The following is a 25,219-nucleotide window of genomic DNA, read 5'->3' as shown; positions in this document are numbered from 1 at the left end:
AACCTTGTTCTCTTGAAACTTAGGTAGATTATGGATTTGAGATAGCTTTGTCAATTTGCTTTTCCTTTTAAATTCCCATTAACTGGCTACTTAATTATACTCACTTTGTATTTTCTTGAAAGCATTAAAAAATTTCACTTCAACTCTGATCCAAGCAACCATATGCCCATAGTATGAATAAAGCACACCCACAGCTGATGTTTAAACTAATGAAATGAGGAATGTATTATATATCAGCTTTGAATAGTTCATTTATGCTGTTAGAGTGAAAAAAGTAGTAGTTTCCATCTGTACTTCAGAAATTAAACATTTGCTTCTCAAAGATTTCATTTTAATTGAAACTAATATTAGTTTATTAGTAAGAGGCCTCTAGAAGAGTTAAAATGAAATTATGTTGCAATAATAAATTTCATATTTTCCTTAAAGTATGCTAAATCTTTCTCACATTATTTCACATAGCAGTGAAAACTAGACCTTTACATAATTTTATGCTTGTCTCTCTCTCTTTTTTTTTTTTTTTGGCCAAGATCTCCATAGGAAGATGATGAGAACAGTTTCAAATTGTAGAGAGTAACAGATGGAAGATATGGATAAAGTTAAATTTTTATTGTATGGCACAGTTTTTTGCTTGATGAGAAAAACATTTTTTTAGTGGGGAAGACTTTGAAGAGGGTTTTGCCAGTGATAAAACACCACAAGTTTTGGTACAATATCTCTTTGCATTTAGCTATGTCTTTAGGGTTAATATTATTTTGTTCAGTTCCTGAGTCATGTCTGACTCTTTGTGACCCCATGAACTACAGCACACCAGGCTTCCCTGGCCATCACTATCTCTCAGATTTAGCTCAAACTCATATCCATTGATTCAGTGATGAGAATATCAAACTGATTAGGAGCTTTATAATTTTCTTTGGAGTGATTGTTTTGGTTGGGGTTGAGGGTGGTTGCTGTTCACTCCGGCACCTGGAAATGTGAAATAACTGGGCACATTTTCTTGAGTTTCTTCTTCTCTCAACACTATAAAAAGTAAAGATTAACTCATTAAATATGCTGACTATTCTCATAAGCCCACATAATTATATTTTTGGAGATTACCAAGTATGAACAAAACCCAAATTATACAAGCTGAACATGTTGCATTGTACTTATATTTTTGTCTGACTTTTATATATTCATTCATTAACTCATGTGACAACTTAATTCATTTAATTATTTATCTATTATGAGCCAGGCTACACACTTGGGAGAAAGTTTCCAGAAACCAGTGAAGAGTTTTGAAAACTGTAGTGACATGACTTACTAATAAAACAACTTATTGAGAATCTATTTTGTGATGAACACTGCTATAATTCTTACTGAGTTGTTTTTGTCAAAAGATTGTGTCAGTACTTACGATGAGTCTGAAGAATGAGATCTTAAGCAGAAGGGGTATGGGGAGCACTCAAACAAGAGATATAATGATGGTTAGAGGCAGTGGAGCTGTATTGGCAATGGCTTTACAATATATTTATATGGTTAGAGGAAATTACACTTGGTGGACATTTGGATATACAGGGTAAAAAAGACTGAGGTAAAGAAGACAGCTGGGTGTTTTTCATGGTTGACTAGGCACCAAAATGGAAAACAGTGGAAGAAAATTAGGCTTTCCAGGTATTTTGGTTTCAACAGATGGATTTGAGGTATTACTAAAAATTCAGGTAGAATTTTGCAGTGGGTGGTTGAATCTATAGTTCTGGAATTCAGGGAGAAGGCCCAAATTAGAAATATATTGATACCTTGGGAGTCACATTGAAATTAGTGGGAATTTGGTTCAGAGCTATTTCTCCTAGGCAAAATGCTTGAATTAGCTTTCTCCTTGCTTTGCTATTCTGTTCACTGAAAATGAGAAAGCCATTTAATGAAATTTCACTATAGAACACTATAGCTGGTAAAGAATCCACTTAGTATTATCAATTAGATGTTTTTCTGATGATAGAAATATTCCATATTGCCACTTTCAAAACAGAATTCAGAAGCCTTTGACAGTGTGGATCACAAAAAATAATGGGAAATTCTTAAAGAGATGGAAATACCAGATTGCCTTACCTGCCTCCTGAAAAATCTGTATGCCTCCTGAAAAAGAAGCAACAGATAGAACTATACATGGAACAACGAACTGGTTCCAAACTGGGAAAGGAGTATGGCAAGGCTGTATTTTGTCATCCAAGTTGGGATCTTCCCAACTGAAGTATTGAATCTGCATCTCCTGCACTGCAGGCAGATTCGTTACCACTGAGTCATTGGGGAAGCCCTAACTTTCCCCCATATCAAGAATATGGCAGGTAGAATTGTAAGAGATGGTATGCCATACATGATGATAGGGATTTTAAAGTAGGAAAAAAGAAAAATAATATTTATTAATATTTTTGTATTACATAAAACATTTATATCTTCCAGGTTTAGAATTATGACTCTAAAAATTAGTCAGCCTTTATCCTGCAGAAACTTCCTCCATATGATATGGTCTAGTAGTTAGAGTTTAAACTATGCATTCTGGCAGTCAGAGTTCAAAATTCAGTTCTGCACTATATTAGCATAATTACTCAGTGAAACATTCTGTCTTTGTCATTCAACTAAGTATTAGCCAGAGATCAAATTGCCAGCATCTGCTGGATCATCAAAAAAACAAGAGTTCCAGTAAAACATCTATTTCTACTTTATTGACTATTCCAAAGCCTTTAACTGTGTGGATCACAATAAACTGTGGACAATTCTGAAAGAGATGGGAATACCAGAACACCTGACTTGCCTCTTGAGAAACCTGTATGCAGGTCAGGAAGCAACAGTTAGAACTGGACATGGAACAACAGATTGGTTCCAAATAGGAAAGGGAGTACGTCAAGCTTGTATATTGTCACCCTGCTTATTTAACTTATATGTAGAGTACATCATGAGAAACGCTAGGCTGGAGGAAGCACAAGCTGGAATCAAGATTGCCAGGAGAAATATCAATAACCTCAGTATGCAGATGACACCACTCTTATGGCAGAAAGTGAAGTATAACTAAAAGCCTCTTGATGAAAGTGAAAGAGGAGAGTGAAAAAGTTGGCTTAAAGCTCAACATTCAGAAAACTAAAATAATAGCATCCAGTTCTATAACTTCATGGCAAATAGATGGGGAAACAGTGGAAACAGTGGCTGACTTTATTTTGGGGGGCTCCAAAATCACTGAAGATGGTGACTGCAGCCTTGAAATTAAAAGACTTTTACTCCTTGGAAGGAAAGTTATGACCAACCTAGATAGCATATTAAAAAGCAGAGACATTACTTTGCCAACAAACATCTTTCTAGCCAAGGCTATGGTTTTTCCAGTAGTCATGTATGGATGTGAGAGTTAGACTATAAAGAAAGCTGATGCTTTTGAACTGTGGTGTTGGAGAAGACTCTTGAGAGTCCCTTGGACTGCAAGGAGATCCAACCAGTCCATTCTAAAGGAGATCAGTCCTGGATGTTCATTGGAAGGACTGATGCTAAAGCTGAAACTCCAATACTTAGGCCACCTGATGTGAAGAGCTGACTCATTTGAAAAGACCCTGATGCTGGGAAAGATTGAGGGCAGGGGGAGAAGGGGATGACAGAGGATGAGATGGTTGGATGGCATCACCAACTCAATGGACATGAGTTTGGGTAGGCTCAGGGAGTTGGTGATGGACATTGAGGCCTGGCATACTGCAGTTCATGGGGTTGCAAAGAGTTGGACACGACTGAGTGACTGAACTGAACTGAACTGAGCTGAAGTATTAGTCCAAGGTTAAAATCCAGGTTGTTTTAAGATTTAAATCATAGAGCACATACCGAGAAAAGTGCTTTGAATACACTGAAGCGTTAATTAATGTTACTATCATTAACCTTAACAGCAAAGTTGGAGAAATGTGTTTAATTGAGACTATTTGATGGTGCTAGTGGTAAAGAACCTGCCTGCCAATATAAGAGACATGGGTTCAATTCCTGGGTCAGGAAGATCCCCTGGAGATGGAATTGGCAACTCACTCCAGTATACTTGACTGTAGAATCCCATGATCAGAGGAGCCTCATGGGCTACGGTCCATAGGGTCACAAAGAGTCGGACGTGACAGAGGACTAACACAGTTTGAAACCTTAATTAAAAAAGAACATTCTATGGATTGGCCTTACTGATTGATATATCCCTACATTCATTCAATGTTCTTATTTTAGATAGAAATGTTTTATTTATAATATCACCAATTTCTTTTCATTAATCTTTTTCATGAGGGGGAAATATTTTATCAAAAGAAAGTTTAAAGTAATTTTATTATTTCTGTGAGATAGAATTAGTAGGTTTAGGTAATTTTCTTCTATTTTGCAACTCAATTTTTTTTAAAGTATTTTTCTCTCCACAATTTCAACTGTTATTCACACCAATTCTTTTTTGGAATTTCTTTGGGCTTACAATGGATAGGACAAAAAATGATAATATAATTCTAGACTTAGTAAAACAAAGTGCTATAAAGGAGAAATACAATTTTAAAAAATATTTTCATAAAGATGTCTTTCTTGTCTTTGAGTCTCTTTACATTTCAGAGTTTCAAGATTATCCTGCCAAAATGTTTTGTCTCCATATTTTAAAAATAATTGAAAGTTCATTAATCAAATATGTGTTTAACAATATGATTCTCCATTTCCCAGAAATCTGAAAATACAAATAGGACAATTTTCTCTTCCTTATTCATTTTAACAGCGATTCCTGAATTTGTAACACAAGTCAATGTTGCCTTGGAAGCCTTAAGTAAAAACTCTTTGGATGTGTTCGATGATAGTCAATTCGTGGACATCTCAAAGAAGATCTATGATACAATTCATGATATCAGATGTTCAGTCATGATGATTCGGGTAAGTCTGCTTTACCTTCCATTGAAATATTGTAGCACTCTTCACCATCTGGAATCCCTGGAATGATTGCAAGAAATGTTTTATTTCTGTGCCGTAATGTCAATGCTGAAATCCATTAGAACTTTAGAAATTCATATGTATCCCCAAAGTCAGATCTACTGTCATGAACAATGCTTTTACTTATGTATATGGTTATAACTTATGCAAATGAGCACATTTAACTGCCACATGTGCAGAAATGATAGAATTCATTGTGTACAGGATTTGCTGAAGTGTCACATAGCATGATCAGATGCCAAAGAACGATACATAAAGTAATTTCTTTCTTTCCTTGAATAGAAGGAGAGGATCTTTCTAATCACTATATTGAAAAATATAGGAAAGTATATTTAAAAGAAGGAATGTCTGTGTCTGCATCCTTTCACGGTAGAACGTAGAATCAGTGTTCTGTAAGAAATCTCACTTGGAGCTGCCAGGAAGAACAAATGTTTGAGTGTTGTCTGTTTGGGAGAATATATACCATCTTCCCGAATGTGATAGTGAGTCATTTGTTGTGAGCACACTGAATATACGGAAACCGGGAGTATTTGTTCTTCCTTAAAATGTTAATTAGAGGTTTTTTCTCTGTGTGTGTGTGTACATGCACACACGTTTAATATTTATTTGGCTGTGCTGGGTCTTAGTTGTGGTATGTGAACTCTTAGTTGAGGCGTGTGAACTCTTAACTGGGGCATATAGGTTCTAGTTCCCTGACCAGGGCGCGAACCTGGGCCCCCTGCATTTGGAGTCCTGAGTCTTAGCCACTGGACTGCCAGGGAAGTCTCTCTCTCTTTTATTTTTTAAAATTAATACTATTAAAAACAGCAACAACATTTCCGCCATCCCTGGATGGGTATTTGTGAAGTGAAGATAAACCAGTGAAATAGCCTAGGTGAACCAGGGCAGGAAATACATTTTTTTTTTTTTTAACTGCAGAAGCTATTTAGGGATAAAAGTCTTATAACCTCTCCCACTTGGATATTCTAGTATTTAAAATTTTTTCTCATTATCAAAATGGCTTACTTATAGCAAATTAAATTATCTGACCATATTTCTATATATCCCTCATACCTGGCAGTCTTCTTTAAGGCAGAACAATTTATTATAATTATTAACAGCCTTTGAGAGCAGTAATTTGTCCATATAGTCATCTCTTTTTCAAGGTAAATACTTCAACTTTTTCTCATAGGAATACTTTAGTATTTTGTGTTCTTCACTAGTCCTTATTTATCTTTTCAAGTGAGACTATCAAAAGGCATACTATAATTAGAGACTGTCCAATGTCAAATAAAGTAGCTTCTTACATTACTGCTATTAATATAGCCAACTACTGTTAACCTATTACTACCTTCTTAAACACCATGATTATTGGATAGATGATTTTTTGTTTATACTGTCATTGCCTGTATATCCCTTCTCCATTTCAATTTGATGTGTTTGTTCTTGGCCCCAAATCCTAATGCTAATAAACGTCATCATATTTCTGAATGATTCTTCATGTAACTTATCAGTTTGATTTTAACTTTGGTTGGTGACCATACCTAAATTAATATTAATTAGAAATATGAGACTATAATCTGAGTTCCTTCATCTAGATTATTAATAAAAATATTAAATCATATTGGCCCTTCAGTTCAGTTCAGTTCAGTTCAGTTGCTCAGTCGTGTCCAACTCTTTGCGACCCCATGAATCACAGCATGCCAGGCCTCCCTGTCCATCACCAACTCCCGGAGTTCACTCAAACTCATGTCCATCGAGCTGGTGATGCCATCCAGCCATCTCATTCTCTGTTGTCCCTGTCTCCTCCCGCCCCCAATCCCTCCCAGCATTAGAGTCTTTACCAGTGAGTCAACTCGTCTCATGAGGTGGCCAAAGTATTGGAGTTTCAGTTTTAGCATCAGTCCTTCCATTGAACACCCAGGATTGATCTCCTCTAGAATGGACTGGTTGGATCTCCTTGCAGTCCAAGGGACTCTCAAGAGTCTTCTCTAACACCACAGTTCAAAAGCATCAGCTTTCTTTATAGTCTAATTATCACATCCATACATGACCAGAGGAAAAACCATAGCCTTGACTAGACGGACCTTGGTTGGCAAAGTAATGTCTCTTGCTTTTTAATATGCTATCTAGGTTGGTCATAACTTTCCTTCCAAGGAGTAAGCGTCTTTTAATTTCCTGGTTGCAATCAGCATCCACAGTGATTTTGGAGCCCAAAAAAATAAAGTCTGACACTGCTTCCACTGTTCCCCATCTATTTCCCATGAAGTGATGGGACCAGATGCCATGATCTTTGTTTTCTGAATGTTGAGCTTCAAGCCAACCTTTCACTGTCCTCTTTCACTTTCATCAAGAGGCTTTTTAGTTCTTCTTCACTTTCTGCCATAAGGGTGGTGTCAATATTGGCCCTTAATCCCTGTCAAATAGCTCCAATTAAGGGCATTAGTGCTAAGATCCCTTAGAATCTGATGTTCCAGTTATTGAGAACATACTGGTAAGTGTATGGTTTGAAATTTTTGTTTTTTGGAATGTTGAGGTAAAGATGCTCTTTCTTCAAACATACTTCAAAAATTAAATAAATAAACAAAAGAGATAAAGCAGAGCCCCTGTGTTTAACCCTTTCAGGATGGTCTAGAGGCCCAGCATTTCTGTCTTGCCCCTGCCCTGCCCCTTCCCCACCTTCACTTCTGAAAGTGAAAGTGAAGTTACTCAGTCGTGTCCAACTCTTTGTGACCCGTGGACTGTAGCCCACCAGGCTCCTCCTCTAAAGGCACCTGGATGCACTTCTGCAGGGATTCTTTTATTTATTTATTTATTTTATTGGAGGCTAATTACTTTACAATATTATATTGGTTGGTTTTGCCATACATTGACATGAATCCACCCTGGGTGTACATGTGTTCCCCTTCTTGAACCCACCTTCCACCTCCCTCCTCCCCATATCCTCCCTCTGCACCAGCCCAGAGCATCATAAACCTTTGTACTTAACTGCTAATTGGATTATAGGATGAAAATAGAAGTCTAACTCAGATGTAATTAATGAAAATCTTTTTCCCAACCCACCCCACTCCCCCACCCCCACCCCACCCTTTGAGGACTGTCCTTTGTCATAGAAAATAATAAAATTGGTGTGGAATATTCTCTTTAAAAGGTCAGGTGAAATGCTGACCAACATCTTGACCTCAGAACTGAAAAACATTTGATGCTTTATTCAGAGTATCTAAAGAGTGTTGACATAAAGGCAATACAGGTATAATTATTCATGTTCAGGGAGGGCTAGGCTATGCTCTTGAGAATGTGTGTGAGTGTTACAAAAATCCAATCTTATACCTGAATTTTCAAGAGTCTTCTTTGGTGCTCTTAAGATGATAAAATGCTAACTTAAGATCAGAGCCTGTGAGAAGGGATGGCACCCCACTCCAGTACTCTTGCCTGGAAAATCCCACGGACAGAGGAGCCTGGTGGGCTGCAGTCCATGGGGTCTGGAAGAGTTGGACATGACTCAGCGACTTTACTTTCACTTTTCCCTTTCATGCATTGGAGAAGGAAATGGCAACCCACTCCAGTGTTCTTGCCTGGAGAATCCCAGGGATGGGGGAATCTGGTGCGCTGCCGTCTATGGGGTCGCATGGAGTCAGATACGACTGAAGTGACTTAGCAGCAACCTTTACTATTTATTTTGATGAATAACTACGTTTACCATTATTTAGGTTATTTTAAAAATTTCTGAATCAAATACTGTGATATTTAATTTCTTCTCTGGATTCAGTGTGTGGACAGTTGAGGTTGTAGAATCTTGTTCTTAACCTTGGAGAGTAGGGAGTATTATTTTTTCTACATTATTTTTTTATTTGTTGGTGTTTAATGTGCACGCTAAGAGGCTTCAGTCGTGTCAGACTCTGTGCGACCCAATGGACTGTAGCCCTCCAGGCTCCTCTCTCCGTGGGATTCTCTAGGCAAGAATACTGGAGTGGATTGCCATGCCATCCTTCAGGGGATCTTCCCAACCCTAGGATCAAATCCATTTCTCTAACATCTCCTGCATTGGCGGGCAGGTTCTTTACCACTAGCACCACCTGGGAAGCCCTGTTGGTTTTTAATATATACGTGTAAATTTTACAGTGATTAAGAGCTATGTGGTCTGGTCACTCAAGATGGTTGTTCTCTTGCTCTCTGTACATCCCCTTGCCAGACTAGTGTCTGCTGCTGCTGCTGCTGCTGCTGCTAAGTCACTTCAGTCGTGTCCAACTCTGTGTGACCCCATAGACGGCAGCCCACCTGGCTCCCCCGTCCCTGGGATTCTCCAGGCAAGAACACTGGAGTGGGTTGCCATTTCCTTCTCCAATGTGTGAAAGTGAAAAGTGAAAGTGAAGTCGCTCAGTCATGTCCGACCCTTAGCGACCCCACAGACTACAGCCAACCAGGCTCCTCCATCCACGGGATTTTCTAGGCAATAGTACTGGAGTGGCTTGCCATTGCCTTCTCCAGACTAGTGTCTGCTTCACCTAAATCTTAAGCACATGACTGACCTTCCTATATACTTGCCCCAGGCCCCAGCTGGTGATTGTTCTTATCAAAGGGTGGTAAGGGGCATGCCTCTCTGCTGGTTTCCCTGGAAACTGATGAGCCCACCTGACATCAATTCCCTAATAACTGGCAATCTCCCCTTTCCCCTGGCGTGAAGACTGCTGCCATGTCCTGCCGGCTTTCTGCTGCACAGGATGGGGCATCACTCCAGGACCTGACCTCAGATGGGTAAGCTCCCGGGTAAACCAATGATGTCTCTCTAACTGACTCTGGCTTCTTTCTTTGGCCTTGGACCTGGGCAAAGACGGGGCTTGCAGGCATAGAGTGAAGCCCTACAAGAGTTCTTAAAATGGTTAAGACTATGACAACACATTTCAGTATGCCTCAGATTCTTCCTTTGTAAAATAAACTTGGTACTATACCTACTTCAAAAGATTATTATGCTGACAAAATGAGTTATGATAGAAATGGAATGCTTTAGTAAATAGTAATCTCTTATAAGAAGAAGGTTTCTATTACTATTAACACTGATCTCAGGTGGCCTTGGCCAGTGGCGGCTTGAATCAGGATTGTGGTTCCTGGCCAGAGATTGAGGTCAGGCAGTTCCAGGGAGAGTGCTGAATCCTAACCACTGGGCCACCATAGATAGTGGCAAGGTCCTAGCCCGTGAGCTGTGTAGAAATTAATTTCCACATAGAGATGGAAAGTAGTGAAACAAGTGTTTACTAGGAGGAAAAATAGTACCATACATGTGGATAGACAAATGGGCAGGCTCAGAGAGAGTCATGCCCTCCTGGTAGTTTGAATCATATTTATGGGGCATTTCTTCTGAGTTTCCTTTAACCAGTCATCTTGCTTTGCCTGGTTCTGAGCCTGTATTTGGGTTTTCTCTGGGTCCTCCCATGTGTGTGTGCCAAGATGGATTCTAGCAAAGAGACCTACAGGTAGCTGCATCACTTACTATGAGGTGATGTCCCTCCTCTTTTGATTTCCAAGGCGACTTTCTGTGCATGTGTAGTCAGGGAGGTGTCCTTCACTTTGAGAATGAGGACTACGTGGTCTTTTATCTCCCTCTTCAATCATCCTGCTTTTATGGAGTTTCTGGTATTCTGTCCACAAGGGAGAAACTATTCAGCGTGGGACCCATTTAGCTCCTGCCTCAGTACTACTGATGCTACCTTTTATTTTGTATATCTTGAAGAATGTTAGTTACAGAAGCTACAGAAATATGCTCATAGAGCAAAATGAAGCTGAAACCTGAAAAGTAACTTGAAAGAGTGAAGTTCTAAACAAAAGAATTGTGTTTTTTCTCAAAATATTGTTTATAGAAGAGGATATTCATGTTTATTAACATTGAATACCTGAATTATAGATGATATAATGCAATTTTTTCTTTTGAACCCTTATTACTTTATTTTTTTTCAACATAAATATCTCCAATTCTTAGAAAGTAATATATATATATATATATATATATATATAATCCATGGGTCAAAGAACAGTCTACAGAGAAAAATAATACATTGAAATAAAATAAAAATGTAACATTAAAATCCATGGGACACAGCAAAAGCAGTGGTGGAAATAAAATTTATGGCACTAATTTCATTCATTAGGAAAAAGGAAAAGTCTTTGAAAAATAATCTAATCTAGCACTTCAAGAACCTAGAATAAAAATAGCAAACTAAACCCAAAGGACCCAGAAGGAAGGAAATAATGATAGGAGCAGTAATACACTTGCAAACAGAATGAAGAAAAGTCAATGGAATTAATAAATGATTCTTTGACATTATTAAGTAGACAAACCTTGAGCAAGACTAAGAAAAAAGGGACAGTGCAAATTATCAATAGCAGAAATGAAGCAAAGGACATCACTAGAGCTCCTGTAGATATTCAAAAGAAAACAAGGATATACTGTGAATGACTGTATACACTTAAAATTTGACGACTTAGAAGAAATGGACCAATTCTTAAAACACAGACTACTGCAAATTACCTAATATGGAGCAGATAATTTGAATACTCCTATCAAAGAAGCTGAAAGTACTATTTGAAAAGTGACCTAATCAAATTTAACTTTTATCCTGTCCATATGAGGTTTTGTAGAAAAAAAAAAAGGTACAAAGAGAAATTATTTACACATGACACATCTCACAGAAGGCTACAATAAATAACTCTCAATTCAAAAGAGTCAAAACAATTCAATTAGAAAATGGACCAAAAACTTGAAGAGACCAATCACTGAAGACGATATTCAGATGGCATATAGACACATGAAATGTTCAAACTCATTATCCAAGAGGTGTTGCAAATTGAGACCACAATGAGATATCACCACTTCGATGTTAAACAGAGAAGCCTATGGGCAGAGGCCAGACCATCATTCTAAGCTCTGCTCAGAGCATGCTAAAATGGGCTGAGTCTGCTGATGCCACTTTCTGAAGAACTGTCAGAACTGCAAAAATTTAAATTGTGACAACACATAATGATAATGAGGAAATAAATTGAATGACTCAGACCTTCCTGGTGGTAACATATAATGATACAGCTATCTGAAAACTGAATGGGCAATTTCTTTTAAAAAATAAGCATATACAGGATGCTTGGGGCTGGTGCACTGGGATGAAACAAAAGGATGGTATGGGGGGGGAGGTGGGAGGAGGATTCAAGATGGGGGGCACATGTACACCCAGGGTGGATTCATGTCAATGTATGGCAAAATAAATACAATATTGTAAAAAAAAAAAAAATAGCAACTCTTAAAAAAATATATATATATATATAATTATCAGAAACATTAAACAATCTCCACAATCACACTCAGGAAATGAAGAGGGTGTGACTGAGCTCACTTATCTCTGAATGTCTAAGTTGTCCCTGATGTTAATGATCCTCCAGGCAAGTAGCAAGATGGAGAGAGTAAAGAGAAACGGTAACAAGTCTCAGGTTACCTGTAATGTGAACCTCTCCAGCCCCAAGGACATTTTATAATCCTAGGTCCCATCGAAAATCCAGCACAAGGCAGAAAGGGATGAGGGTAACAGTCATCTATTTTTATAGTTTTTTTTTTTTTCTCATTACATTGGGCTAGGAAGAAAGAAGTCATGAGGTTAGAGAGTTGTTCTACTCTATTGTCTGTACTTTGAATCAAATTGTGAACTTCTAATCGTAAATTCTCCATCTGACTCGGTGTCAGAAAAATTTGACCCCTGTTGCTGAAGACCAGGGTGTGGTAGGAAACCATGGTGACTGAGGGCCAGAGTATGGTAGGAGAAATGCAGGAAATGGGCATAGACTTGACTGTGGAAGGTTCATGTTCCAGAGCTCCCACCTGGGTACCTGAGGATCTCCTGTGTAGATCATATGTGGGGGAATCCACGACAGATCCTCAAAGTGATGAGGGATGGCACTGTCAAGAGGCTGGTACACAGGTGCTGGGAGGGCAGCCACTTCTGAAAACTCCTTTATCTCCAACCTATGTCCAAAGATCCTGTGAAGGGTCCCTCCATAAGGACATGGCAAAGGTTCACTCCTTGGTCTCTGGTTGACTTCATGTATGGGCCAATATAAGTCATGCATGCTTATGAGCATCTGGAGACATTTTCTCTTGCTCTTAATTATGCCCCTCTGCTTGAGATGCCTGGAAATTATTTTTGATGCTACATTAAAATTCTTCTTTAATGTTTCACCTTCAAGGAGTTCCCATTCTTCTAAGAAACTCCTAATTTCGTGGTCGCTCCAAGCTTTGACACCTGGTCTGAGGGCACTTCTGCTCCCTGAGTTTCTTTTACTTTCTCGACATCCTGGAGGTGGCTAGTATTTTCAGTCTGAATTGTCACTTTCTCCATTGGTATTCTGAAATTCCTCTGCAACCACAATGTCTAATCCAGGAACTGAAGAGAGCTGGCATTTACTCTACCTTGCTGGAATTCACAAGATCAGGTGATCTCCTGAAATATGTCTGGTTCTAGCAGTCTCTCCCCATATTACTTTAGCATTATAGTTCTGCATAATATTTTTTAATATTTCTTTATTGACTGTGCCAGGTTTTAGTTGCAGTTCAGGGGATCTTTGTTGTGGCATGCAGGCTTCTTAGTTGTAGCATACAGACTCTTAGTTGCAGCATGTAGAATCTAGTTCTCCAACCAGGGATCAAACTTGGGCCACCTGCAATGACAGCATGGAGTCTTAACCACCACACCAAAAGGGAAGTCCTTGTATATTGTTTATTATTAATCTCTTGAAACATAACGTTTTAAGTATAAATAGAACAGTTTTTAAAAGGATGGCATAATTGAATTGTGAAAGTCTAACATGGGTGGCCAGCAATGAAATACTCTCAAAGAGAGGAAAAGATTCAGCAAAAATTCATACTTTAACAGGTATTCAGAATGTAGACTTCCATATTTTTTTGTGTGTGAATTTTCATGTGTGACTTATCAAAATCAAATGGAAAATATAGAGACACTTCCCAAAGACAAATGTGAAGATTTTCAGGACCATCATAAATATGTTTTTTCTATGTTAGTTTTCTTTCTATTTCAGGGAAAAGCAGCATAATTTGGATATCTCACTTGATGGAAATTATTTTTTGAATAAACAAATAAAACATATTAAAAATGCACATGTCCCAGTTTACATGGACCATTTTACATAAGTCATTTAAATGGATGCTAGAATTAAAAGTTTAATATACAACTTAAGCTTCAGTTCAGTTCAGTTCAGTCGTTCAGTCGTGTCCGACTCTCCGCGACCCCATGAACCACAGCACGCCAGGCCTCCCTGTCCATCACCAACTCCCGGAGTACACTCAAACTCATGTCCACAGAGTCGGTGATGCCATCCAGCCATCTCATTCTCTGTCGTCCCCTTCTCCTCCCGCCCCCAACCTTTCCCAGCATCAGAGTCTTTTCCAGTGAGTCAACTCGTCGCATGAGGTGGCCAAAGTATTGCAGCTTCAGCTTTAGCATCAGTCCCTCCAATGAACATCCAGGATTGATCTCCTTTAGAATGGACTGGTTGGATCTCCTTGCAGTATAAGGGACTCTCAAGAGTCTTCTCCAACACCACAGTTCAAAAGCATCAATTCTTCGGCGATCAGCCTTCTTCACAGTCCAACTCTCACATCCATACATGACCACGGGAAAAACCATTGCCTTGACTAGACGGACCTTGGTTGGCAAAGTAATGTCTCTGCTTTTTAATATACTATCAAGGTTGGTCATAACTTTCCTTCCAAGGAGCAAGCGTCTTTTAATTTCATGGCTGCAATCAGCATCTGCAGTGATTTTGGAGCCCAAAAAAACAAAGCTTATGTAGCCATAAAAAGCCTTTTGTGTCTGATTCTATTGTACATATAAGAGTGGATAGATTTATAGCTTTCACTAGAATCATATATTGTTTTTTTTTATTTAAATTACTTACACTGTCATGATTTCATTGAACTTCTTTCATTGTCTTCCATAACATCTTCATGACCTCAGAATTTTTTTTCTTTATATGTCTCTGAACAGAGCTGCTAGTTTTCTCTTTGAAATCTCACTCAAACTGCCAGAGAGAAAGACCATGATGGTGTCAGTTAGTAGCTAACCAGTGTAAAAGGTTATCTTTTACAATTAGAATTCTGTGTAATTCAAAGTAATGAAAAGAATATTGTGTAAAATCCAGACGTGCATGCAAGTCCCTGTTTTACATTACTGCTTACATTGTTCCTTTGCATGATAGTTTCTTCACTGTAGAGGGAAATGAAAGCATACCATTGAATTACTACTTCAATCTAGTAAAGTAACTTTAAAATTGTACTTAAAATGAAGGACAAAACACTGTTCCTTAAAATTAGGAACAAAGTGAGAATGTCCATGTTCCAAAACAGTGTCGTGTTATGGATATTCTGACCAGAAGAATAAATTAATAATGTATACTGATTATAAGGGAAAAAGTGAAAATATCCACATCAGTAAATTATATGATCAACTACATTGAAAATCCTAAAAAATCAATTTACAACAAAATAACCCATTCCAGCAGAACAGATAAATAAGTTTAGCAAGATCATAGAATACAAATTTAATGTACCAATTTTATAATGCAAGGAAGAGGAAAATAAAGATAAGGGCAAAATTAATGAAATAAGAAATGTGCAATAAAGAAATAAAATGAAACCCAGAGAGTGTATTTCTATAAAGTTTCAACTAACAATTGGAAAATATACTTTTTAAAAGGACATTTCAGCATTAAAAATAACAAAATAAACTTGATAATTAATAAACATGTAAAAGATCTAAACTTGGAAAATTGTAAGATATTGTTAAAAATAATTAAAATGATTTAAACATTTGAATATTTATCATATGGTTGGGCTGGGAGACTCAATATTGTTAAGCTGTCAATTTTCCCCAAATTGATTTATAAATTTAATGCTGCCCCAAACAATTCTCAGCAAATGTTAGTGAAGACTAATCCAAGGTGGTTACATGGGTATACAAAATTGTCAAAATTCAAGAAATTGTACACTTAAAATAATATGTAACTTACATTGATAAAGTTAATTTTAAAAAATCGTGTTTTACCCAGTAACTAACACCTTACAAATACAAGCTACTGGTCCTATATTAATTAAGACTAGTTAGTAAAGCCTGCATAGACTTCTGAAATTGCTGACATTTTAAATATTATAAAATTAACACCTTTCTATTTTATAACTGGCTGCCTGCCAAATATTTCTAATACATGACTCCTCTTTTGTTGATTTTTATCCTTCAGGTTTGTGACTCATTATGTAGTATCTTGGATCAGGGCTTGGGTTGAAAAACTTATGAAAAACTTGGGTCATATTTAGTCTACCATCTATTTCATATGGCCTTTGTGAAGAATGATTTTAATATTTTTAAAAATTTAATTGGAGGCTAATTATTTTACATTATTGTATAGGTTTTGCCATACATTGATATGAACCTGCCCCGGGTATGGCTGTGTGTATTAAAATTAGAATTTCATATAATTTTCACATGTCAGAAAATCTTTTTTCAAATTTTTCAACCATTTAAAATATTAAAATCATGGGTTGAAAAATTTGAAAAAAGATTTTCTGACATGTGAAAATTATATGAAATTCTAATTTTAATACACACAGCCATATACATCTATTGCTCTTAGTGCTACAATGGCAACTGAAACTATATGGCTCACAAAGACTCAAACATTTACTATTTGGCTCATTGCATAGTAAGTTTGAAAAGTGAAAGTGTTAGTCTCTCACCTGTGTCTAATTCTTTATGACTCCATGGACTGTAGCACACCAGGCTCCTCTGTCCAAGGGATTATCCTGGCAAGAATACTGGAGTGGGTTGCCATGCCCTCCTCCAGGGGATCTTCCTGACCCAGGGATTGAACCCTCATCTCTTGCATTGGTAGGTGAATTCTTTACCACTGCACCACCTGGAAACCATGTATTTGTTAAATGAATTTAAACATGCTGTAGATTACGGTAAAGGTATGTCTTGGTTTCCTTAGGACAAATTTGAATTATCCCCCTTTTGACTCTCAAAAGTATCAGATTTGGAGGCTATAATGTTACATTCACTCTAGTTCCTAGTCCTGATTGTGCTGCTTGAGGCCCCGTGTTGCATAATTTTTACCCACTAATCTTCATTCTATAGGACCTGGACACTAATGATCACAGTTCCTTATCAAGCCAGTTTTTCCAACTGCAGGAACACTTTCTATCCACAGGCCTAACTGCTAGCAAATGTTACCGTACACTCTTCATACTCTGTGGAGACTTTTTTGACTGCAGAGAATCTGTTTAGGCACCATTTCATATTTATTTAATGTATAAGAAATGTACACGTTTTCATTTTTCAGTGGAAAGCGAATTTCCTGAATTCATCTTAGTCACTCTACATTCTGATAGAGGTCTTGCCAGGGAATCGCCAGTGAAAATTCTTTGTCCTTTTTGGAAGTGATGTGGTTCCTTTATAGTGGCAGAACCAGTTTAAAGAAGCCAATTACCCGAGGACTTCCTAAGGGAACGTAATAAAAGATGTGTAGCAGAGTAACCTTAGCTTTGCATGCAAATTAAATAAAACATTACTGGGAAGAATTCTGTAGTGGGGTTCTCACTGTTTCCTCTGAAAACAAAGAGTTCAAGCTAAGGAAAAGCAGAACCACCTGCTACCACCCGTCAGCAAGAGATGAAACTGTATGCTCTCTGTGCACTTAATGGCCTTTGTTGCGTGTGCACCATCTGAAGAGACTTTTTGACTAAGCGAACCGAGGTGAACAGAGTAGGAAAGAGTGTTCGCTGAGAAACCTATTGGCTAAGCTACAAAGCAGCAGTACTCAGTGATCTCTGTTGCTCCTGCTGGGAGAGAGATATTCAGCCCGGAGTCATTCTGAGCTGTGCTCTTTCACCAAAGGGTCAGAGCCGCTGGACTGGCAGGTGAGTCCATGGTCCAAAAGGGCTTTGATGCAGACCAGCCTTGCACTCAGAGGATTCTACACAAGTGCTTATGTGGAGCCTCTGACTCAAAGTAGATGAGTTGAAGTCAAGCATCTCTCTTTGAAAATACCTTCAGAGGAAGTAGCTAGCACTTTAAATAGAAAAATAACATGGGGAGAATGTTTTAGTTGTGGAATCTTAAGGATTTTTTGTTGTCATTTGTTTCTGATAAGTTAATTATTAAATAATTTATTTACATTTTTAAAACTAAACTCGCACTTGTAATTAAATGAGTAAGTGTATTCAGTGTTAAAACTAATAATACATTGTTATTACTTTCTATTTTGTTTAATCCTAAAAACTCTTATGGGGTGCTTGTTGCTTACCTCAAATGAAATGCTTGACTGCCTACTTTTCAAAAGTAACTTTTGAAGGACTGAATAAAGCTTCTAGAGAAAAAAAAGTCTGAAAAATGCAATGTATGAAGTGGTGACTTTTAGGAAATAGACTTTGGCATAACTCATAGAAGGAGGAATATTGAAAATTTTGTAGTCCCAGTATCTATAAAGTAAATGATGGAGTTTCAAAGGGAAAAATACTCTGGAGCGTAATAGCAAAGGTCAGGAAGTAAAGTGAAGCACTTGAGCTCTCAAGCTGATGAGGAAGCAACCGGACAAGATCCAGAGCTTTTGAACACCTGGTTAAGGGCATTTCCTTTACCTCAGGAGATTGATGGGTCAGTTATAAACACAGGAATCCCAAGAATTGCTTTTTGGGCAAGTTGTTGAAGAACACTTAACCTACCGCTCTCTTCCCCATACCTTCAAATTCAGATATTAATACATAGCCCTCCTGGCTGTTTCTCCCATTTGCCAGACATGCCTATCCTTCTGGTGTCTTTCCACTTACCACTTTCTTTAACCGCGTGTTTTCTACAAGTGTTGCACAGCAGACTTCTTCAGGTCTGAGGTATCATTACCTTACATAACATAACATCCTGCCTAAAGCCTGTACAGAATCATAAAGAAAATAGCATCTCCCACTTCAGCCAGCCTCTATCTTCTTACTCAAGTTTATGTTTATCATGACACATGACATATAAACTTATATGTTTATCTACTGTGTGACTGCACGTGCAAGGATGTAGACTATATAAAACAAGGAATTTTTAGAAATTTAAACTAAAATAAGATGTTAGACATTTTCAGAATTAAATGAAGTGATGGATTTGGTTGCCAAATTTGACATTTGTTTGAAATATCATCACTGGACCTCACAGAAACAAGGGCAAGAGAAATGTTACTTTGTTTTGTAATATTTTATATTATAAAAAGTGATGGATAATAGGAAACTACCTTGAGAAATATTTTCACAAAGAAATTTACTTGATCTTTGGTTTAATAATTTTGCAAGGATATTTACTAAATATTGTATTCTGTGACCACTAATGTGACCACAAATGTACATACATGTCTGTGTCAATGTTATCTGTCTCAGTACTAGCTTCTGTAAAGTAAAGTATATGTAGTTGTTTTAAAATGTCCTTTATATTACCTTATGCCCATGACCAGATTTCTTTTTAAAGATGCTGACAATTGAGGAATAGTCCTGATGAGACTTTTTGACTGTGTGCATTTGCTATTAGGTTGTGGGAGAAAGAAAAGCCCTTGAGGATGGAGTTTGTGGAACTTCCTGGAGTGTGTTTTATGCACATTATCTTCTATTATCAGTCCCTTGGTGCTATAGGCTTTGAAGAAAGTCACAAAATTATCCACAAATTTAATGATTAAATTGTGTTTTATACTGTATTATATTGCAGTGTTCAGAACAGAAATCAGAAGTTTAATTAAAGTCATAAAATATGGAAAGATACCATAACAAAAATTATTTCTAACCCTTAGAAATGGCTGTAAAATACATTTTAACCAGTACATAGTGGCCTGTTTACTACAAAATATAAAAAATAAAACCAAGGATTTTTGCACATGCATCCTCTATTATCACTAAAATTAGTGGTTTGGGAATAAGTTCAGAGTACCTGTTCAACAAAAATTTACATTGACAGTGCATTTATAGATGACTAACCTCACAAATGAATTTTGCTAATTTAACTCTTAGAAGATAACCTTACTTTAGGTTTGCCTCATAGTGCTCTATCCTCAAGGAAATTCTCTTTTTTTGGACTATCTTTGTGGCTCTGAGTGAATCAGGTCTTTAAGTTTTGGATTTGCATGTATCAAACAGGGAAAACAAATATACCTGCCTAATAATAAGTTTGGTCTGAGTTTAAATGGGATAATATATGCACAGCACTAAGCAACATTATCAACACAATGTCAAGCGCTCAAGAATCAGTGTTTGTATTACAAATTAGTAATACAAATAAATTAAATTTGCTATGTGTATTAGAGTAACAATGCTACCTGCCATAACACAACTCCCAAATCTCAGTAGCTTATCTTAATGATGGTTTGTTTATCATTTATACATTGGTCAGACACTAGCCAGTTTCCTTGATAGGTCTCTACTAGGTGATGACTCAGTGATTCACAATCCTCCAAACTTTTGATATTGCCATCTTTATAATTTGGCTTCCACTGTCACTGCAGAAATGGAAGACAGTAGATGATTAAACAGGAAGTTTGATGACTAGACCTCAGTGAGGCATACATCCCTTTGCATCCCACTGACTGCCACTCAGTCAAAGGGAACCGAAATCAACTGCAAAGGAGCTGATAATGTCTTCTTCCCCTTTATGTCCAAGGAGAAGAAATGGGAGTAGTGAACATCTGGCCATTCCTTGTCACACACTCTCTTCCAGTAGTTACTGCTGTGCAATGAATTATCCTAAACTTAGTGACATAAAACAACAATCAATGTATTATGCTCACAATTCTGTAAGTCAGAAATTCACAAAGGGCATAGGCTTATTCACTCACATGTCTGATGTCTGGACTGAGGACTAGAACACTAAGGAAAACTGCATTTAACCTCTCCTGAGGCTTGACTTTCTCATAATATGACAGCCTATGGATATTGGGCTTCTTAATGGAATTTCAGGAATCCAGGAATAAGGTTTACAGTTAATAAATCACATATAGTATTTTCTTTTTTAACCTGACCTCTGAAATCATGCACTGTCACTTCTGCCATAATTTATTGCTTGCAAACAAGTCAAAAGCCTCCCCAATTCAAGAAGAAGAAACATGAACCCCCACTTTTCAATGGAAGGAATATAATTTAAAGGTTAAAAGGAGCATGAAGGATGAGAAGTAATGGAGTGCCCATCTTTGGAAAATGCAATATACCTTAATTATTAAAAATGCTCTTATCATTGTCATCATCATCTTTATTAATAATTTTCTGTCGATTAACTTTGTGACCCTGTTTAGCTTAAATAGTCTTTTGCTTATTAAGTTATAAAATAAACCAATGGAAATATGCTTAAATTATTGCAGGTGATCATTTGTTTAATTACAGAGTTTTGGGAGTTCTGATTAACCAAATATTCTAGTTAATTGGAAGTGTTATACATTGTCACATTTTAATGTTTTCTCTAAATGTGTCCTTTGCTTATTTAAGACGTTAAGCTATGCACAATCATTTTTGATACCTTTCTTGAAAAAGTGTCTTTGAAATAAACATCTAGGAAGTACCAAACAGAATGAAAACCTTGAGAAGTATATGTAGAATATGAAATTTTCATAAACCTGAACAGCACGGAATGAGGAAGTTACCATACTAAGGACTAACTTTTTATTTGTTACGTAGTCTCCTCAGTTAACCACTTGAAAAATATTTGAGTAGCTTCTATATTGTAAACACTGTGCTAGATTTTAAGAACATAAACATGAGTGAGACGTGATCCTTGTTCTCCAATAACTGGCATTCTCATGGAGTAAAGAGATATGTAAGCAAATGATAGGAATGTATTGTGGTAAGTGCTATAATGGAATCATATGGAATCATTGTTGGAAAAAACAGTTTGTACTGCCGCCATGGAGAAAATTATGCAAAGATGTAACTGTTTGGTGACATTTGAGTCAGGCTTTGATGAATGAGCTGTGCAGTTGGAATTGTGGCTTAGGACTTTTGCAAGAATATAGAGGTAAAGGAATGTTTTAAGAACTGCAATCAAGCCAAGGTTCCTGAAACCCTCTTCATATAGGTGGAGAAAGACTGAAAAGTAACAGGATTCCAGATTCTTATTTTTTTTCCAGATTCTTATATTTTTCATTTCATGTCAAAAAGACCTGACCTCACTAAGTGGTAAAAGGAACAAAATCACTGATTTCAGCACAGAGTATTCAAGATTCTTTCCATGGGATTTGGGTTGAGGAGTAATGCTCCCACCGACCACAGTCATTCACCTCAAGCTGTCTAGTATTTGAAAATTGAGTTTCTTTTAGTAAGACAATAAAGAGAAATTAGTAACTATGCTGATGTTGTTGTTTAGTCACTAAGTAGTGTCTGACTCTTTTGTGATAGCATGGACTGTAGCCTACCAGGTTCCTCTGTCCATGGGATTTCCCAGGCAAGGATCATGGAGTGGATTGCCATTTCCTTCCCCAGGGGATCTTCCTGACCCAGGGATCAAACCTATGTCTCCTGCTTGTCAGGCAGATTCTTTACCACTGACACAGCTGGGAAGACTGTAATTGTGTAGACAACAATTACAATCCCTTACAGTATATTTACTATTGGAGGAGGATAGAAATTTCAATCAAATTCTAATTTATGGTTTATGCCTCACTAAATATATTGATCAAATATAATTTTCAGGAGTTGCTCTTCCTTAAACCTCTCCAAAAGGGAGTTTGGAAGAATAATAAACATAATAATGTTAATAATGATGATATTAATAATAATGGGAGAGAAGTGAGGCTTGTGTTTGGAACCAAGTGGCATTTTTATATTTGCAATGAGCTGAAGCCAAGCATATGCCAACAGCATTTTTAACTGCCTACCATCTCAGAGGAGATTTAGGAAATCAGACTGACAGTCAGGCATGTTCACCACTAGAGCAGCCAAGGTGAAGGATTGAAGTGCTGTCTCTCTAACTTCAGGGACTCATTGAGTCTGTTCCAGAATATAACATGCCACTGATTACAGAGGATTTTGGTGTTAAATTGACAGAAGAAATTGCTAATCAAAATGCAAGTGGGAGATGTAAATGCAAAAAGATATGAACTCACCAATTAATGCAGAGAAAATCATTTTCTCCTTCAGATGCCTTGTTTCGCTAGTAAATCTGAAGCTGTACACATCTGCTTTGAAAGAACCACATCAATCAGAGAAGGCTGAAAGATAGTGTGTTATGCTCTGACGAGCAATGGATTAGAAATCAGGAGACCTTGATCCTGGTCTCAGTTACATTACGTAGTAGCTGTGGAGTCCCAGTTCCTTCCCTTTAATACAAAGTGTCCTGATACATAAGAGGGAATAAGCATACTTGTCATGGCTTTATCACATATTTTAGAAGGACTTTTCTTTCTTCTTTCCCTCCTTTCCTTCTCTTTCCTTCATCATTTAATATAGTCATTGAATTCTTTTTATTCATTCATTTTTATAAGTTGTTGAATACCTATATGTCAATAAATGTATCCAATATTTAGGCATATAGAGATAGAAGAGATAGGTTAAGATCTCTGTTTATAAGGCATCTATAATCTTAGTGAAGAGAAAAAGTAAACGAAGGATAAAGACAAGGCAGTTATGATAAGTGATATGAAGGAAGTAAATGATGTGGTACAGAGAAAATTGGCATTAGAGATCAGTTCAGTTCAGTCGCTCAGTCGTGTCTGACTCTGTGACCCCATGAATCACAGCACGCCAGGCCTCCCTGTCCATCACCAACTCCTGGAGTTCACTCAAACTCATGTCCATCGAGGCGGTGATGCCATCCAGCCATCTCATTCTCTGTCGTCCCCTTCTCCTCCCGCCCCCAATCCCTCCCAGCATCAGAGTCTTTTCCAGTGAGTCAACTCATTGCATGAGGTGGCCAAAGTATTGCAGTTTCAGCTTTAGCATCAGTCCCTCCAATGAACACCCAGGATTGATCTCCTTTAGAATGGACTGGTTGGATCTCCTTGCAGTCCAAGGGACTCTCAAGAGTCTTCTCCAGCACCACAGTTCAAAAGCATCAATTCTTCGGCGATCATCTTTCTTCACAATCCAACTCTCACATCCATACATGACCACTGGAAAAACCATAGCCTTGACTAGATGGACCTTGATTGGCAAAGTAATGTCTCTGCTTTTTAATATGCTATCTAGGTTGGTCATAACTTTCCTTCCAAGGAGTAAGTGTCTTTTAATTTCCTGGCTGCAATCAGCATCCACAGTGATTTTGGAGCCCAAAATAATAAAGTCTGACACTGTTTCCACTGTTTCCCCATCTATTTCCCATGAAGTGATGGGACCAGATGCCATGACCTTTGTTTTCTGAATGTTGAGCCTCAAGCCAACCTTTTCACTCTCCTCTTTCATCAAGAGGCTTTTGAGTTCTTCTTCACTTTCTGCCATAAGGGTGGTATCATCTGCATATCTGAGGTTATTGATATTTCTCCCAGCAATCTTGATTCCAGCTTGTGCTTCTTCCAGCCCGGCATTCCTCATGATGTACTCTGCATATAAGTTAAATAAGCAAGGTGACAGTATACAGCCTTGACGTACTCCTTTTCCTAATTGGAACCAGTCTGTTGTTCCATGTCCAGTTCTAACTTTTGCTTCCTGACCTGCATACAGATTTCTCAAGAGGCAGGTCATGTGGTCTGGTATTCCCATCTCTTTCAGAATGTTCCACAGTTTATTGTGATCCACACAGTCAAAGGCTTTGGCATAGTCAATGAAGCAGAAATAGATGTTTTTCTGGAACTCTCTTGCTTTGTCCATGATCCAGCGGATGTTGGCAATTTGATCTCTGGTACCTCTGCTTTTTCTAAAACCTACTTGAACATCTGGAAGTTCACAGTTCACATAATGCTGAAGCCTGGCTTGGAGAATTTTGAGCATGACCTTACTAGCGTGTGAGATGAGTGCAATTGTGCGGTAGTTTGAGTATTCTTTGGCATTGCCTTTCTTTGGAATTGGAATGAAGACTGACCTTTTCCAACAACACCTTAAATACAGTGGTTGAAAAGCCTCTCTGAGATTAGATTTGACTCAGTTATGTGAATAGGATGAGTCAGCACTTTTAAGACAGGGAAGGATGTTGCATGCAGAATAGAGTAAATGAAAAAATGCCAAGACTGGGAAAACACTGACTATATCTAAAGCAAAGGAAGAAGGCACTGTGTCTAACTTAATGAATGGAAGAGGGAGTGA

General features: G+C 37.6%; 1 protein-coding gene and 1 pseudogene across 3 annotated transcripts in view; one reads left to right on the top strand and one right to left on the bottom strand.

The window, feature by feature from the left end:
• Positions 1 to 25,219, top strand: part of CTNNA3 (catenin alpha 3) — a 1,978,275-nt gene that overhangs the window by 1,559,818 nt on the left and 393,238 nt on the right. For all 3 annotated transcript variants that reach the window (XM_055425631.2, XM_055425630.2, XM_088841920.1), the window contains one exon: positions 4,739 to 4,890. In XM_055425631.2, the coding sequence (XP_055281606.2) occupies positions 4,739 to 4,890 (152 nt within the window). The remainder of the gene's footprint in view (positions 1 to 4,738; positions 4,891 to 25,219) is intronic.
• On the bottom strand, positions 12,646 to 13,301 carry LOC148775942 (uncharacterized protein MSANTD5 pseudogene; annotated as a pseudogene).

This window comes from Moschus berezovskii, chromosome 12 (assembly GCF_049115385.1).
Source record: "Moschus berezovskii isolate FMDL1 chromosome 12, NW_MosBer_1.0, whole genome shotgun sequence".
In the NCBI taxonomy this organism is placed as follows: Eukaryota; Metazoa; Chordata; class Mammalia; order Artiodactyla; family Moschidae; genus Moschus; species Moschus berezovskii.
This window is presented reverse-complemented; position numbering and strand designations above follow the sequence as displayed.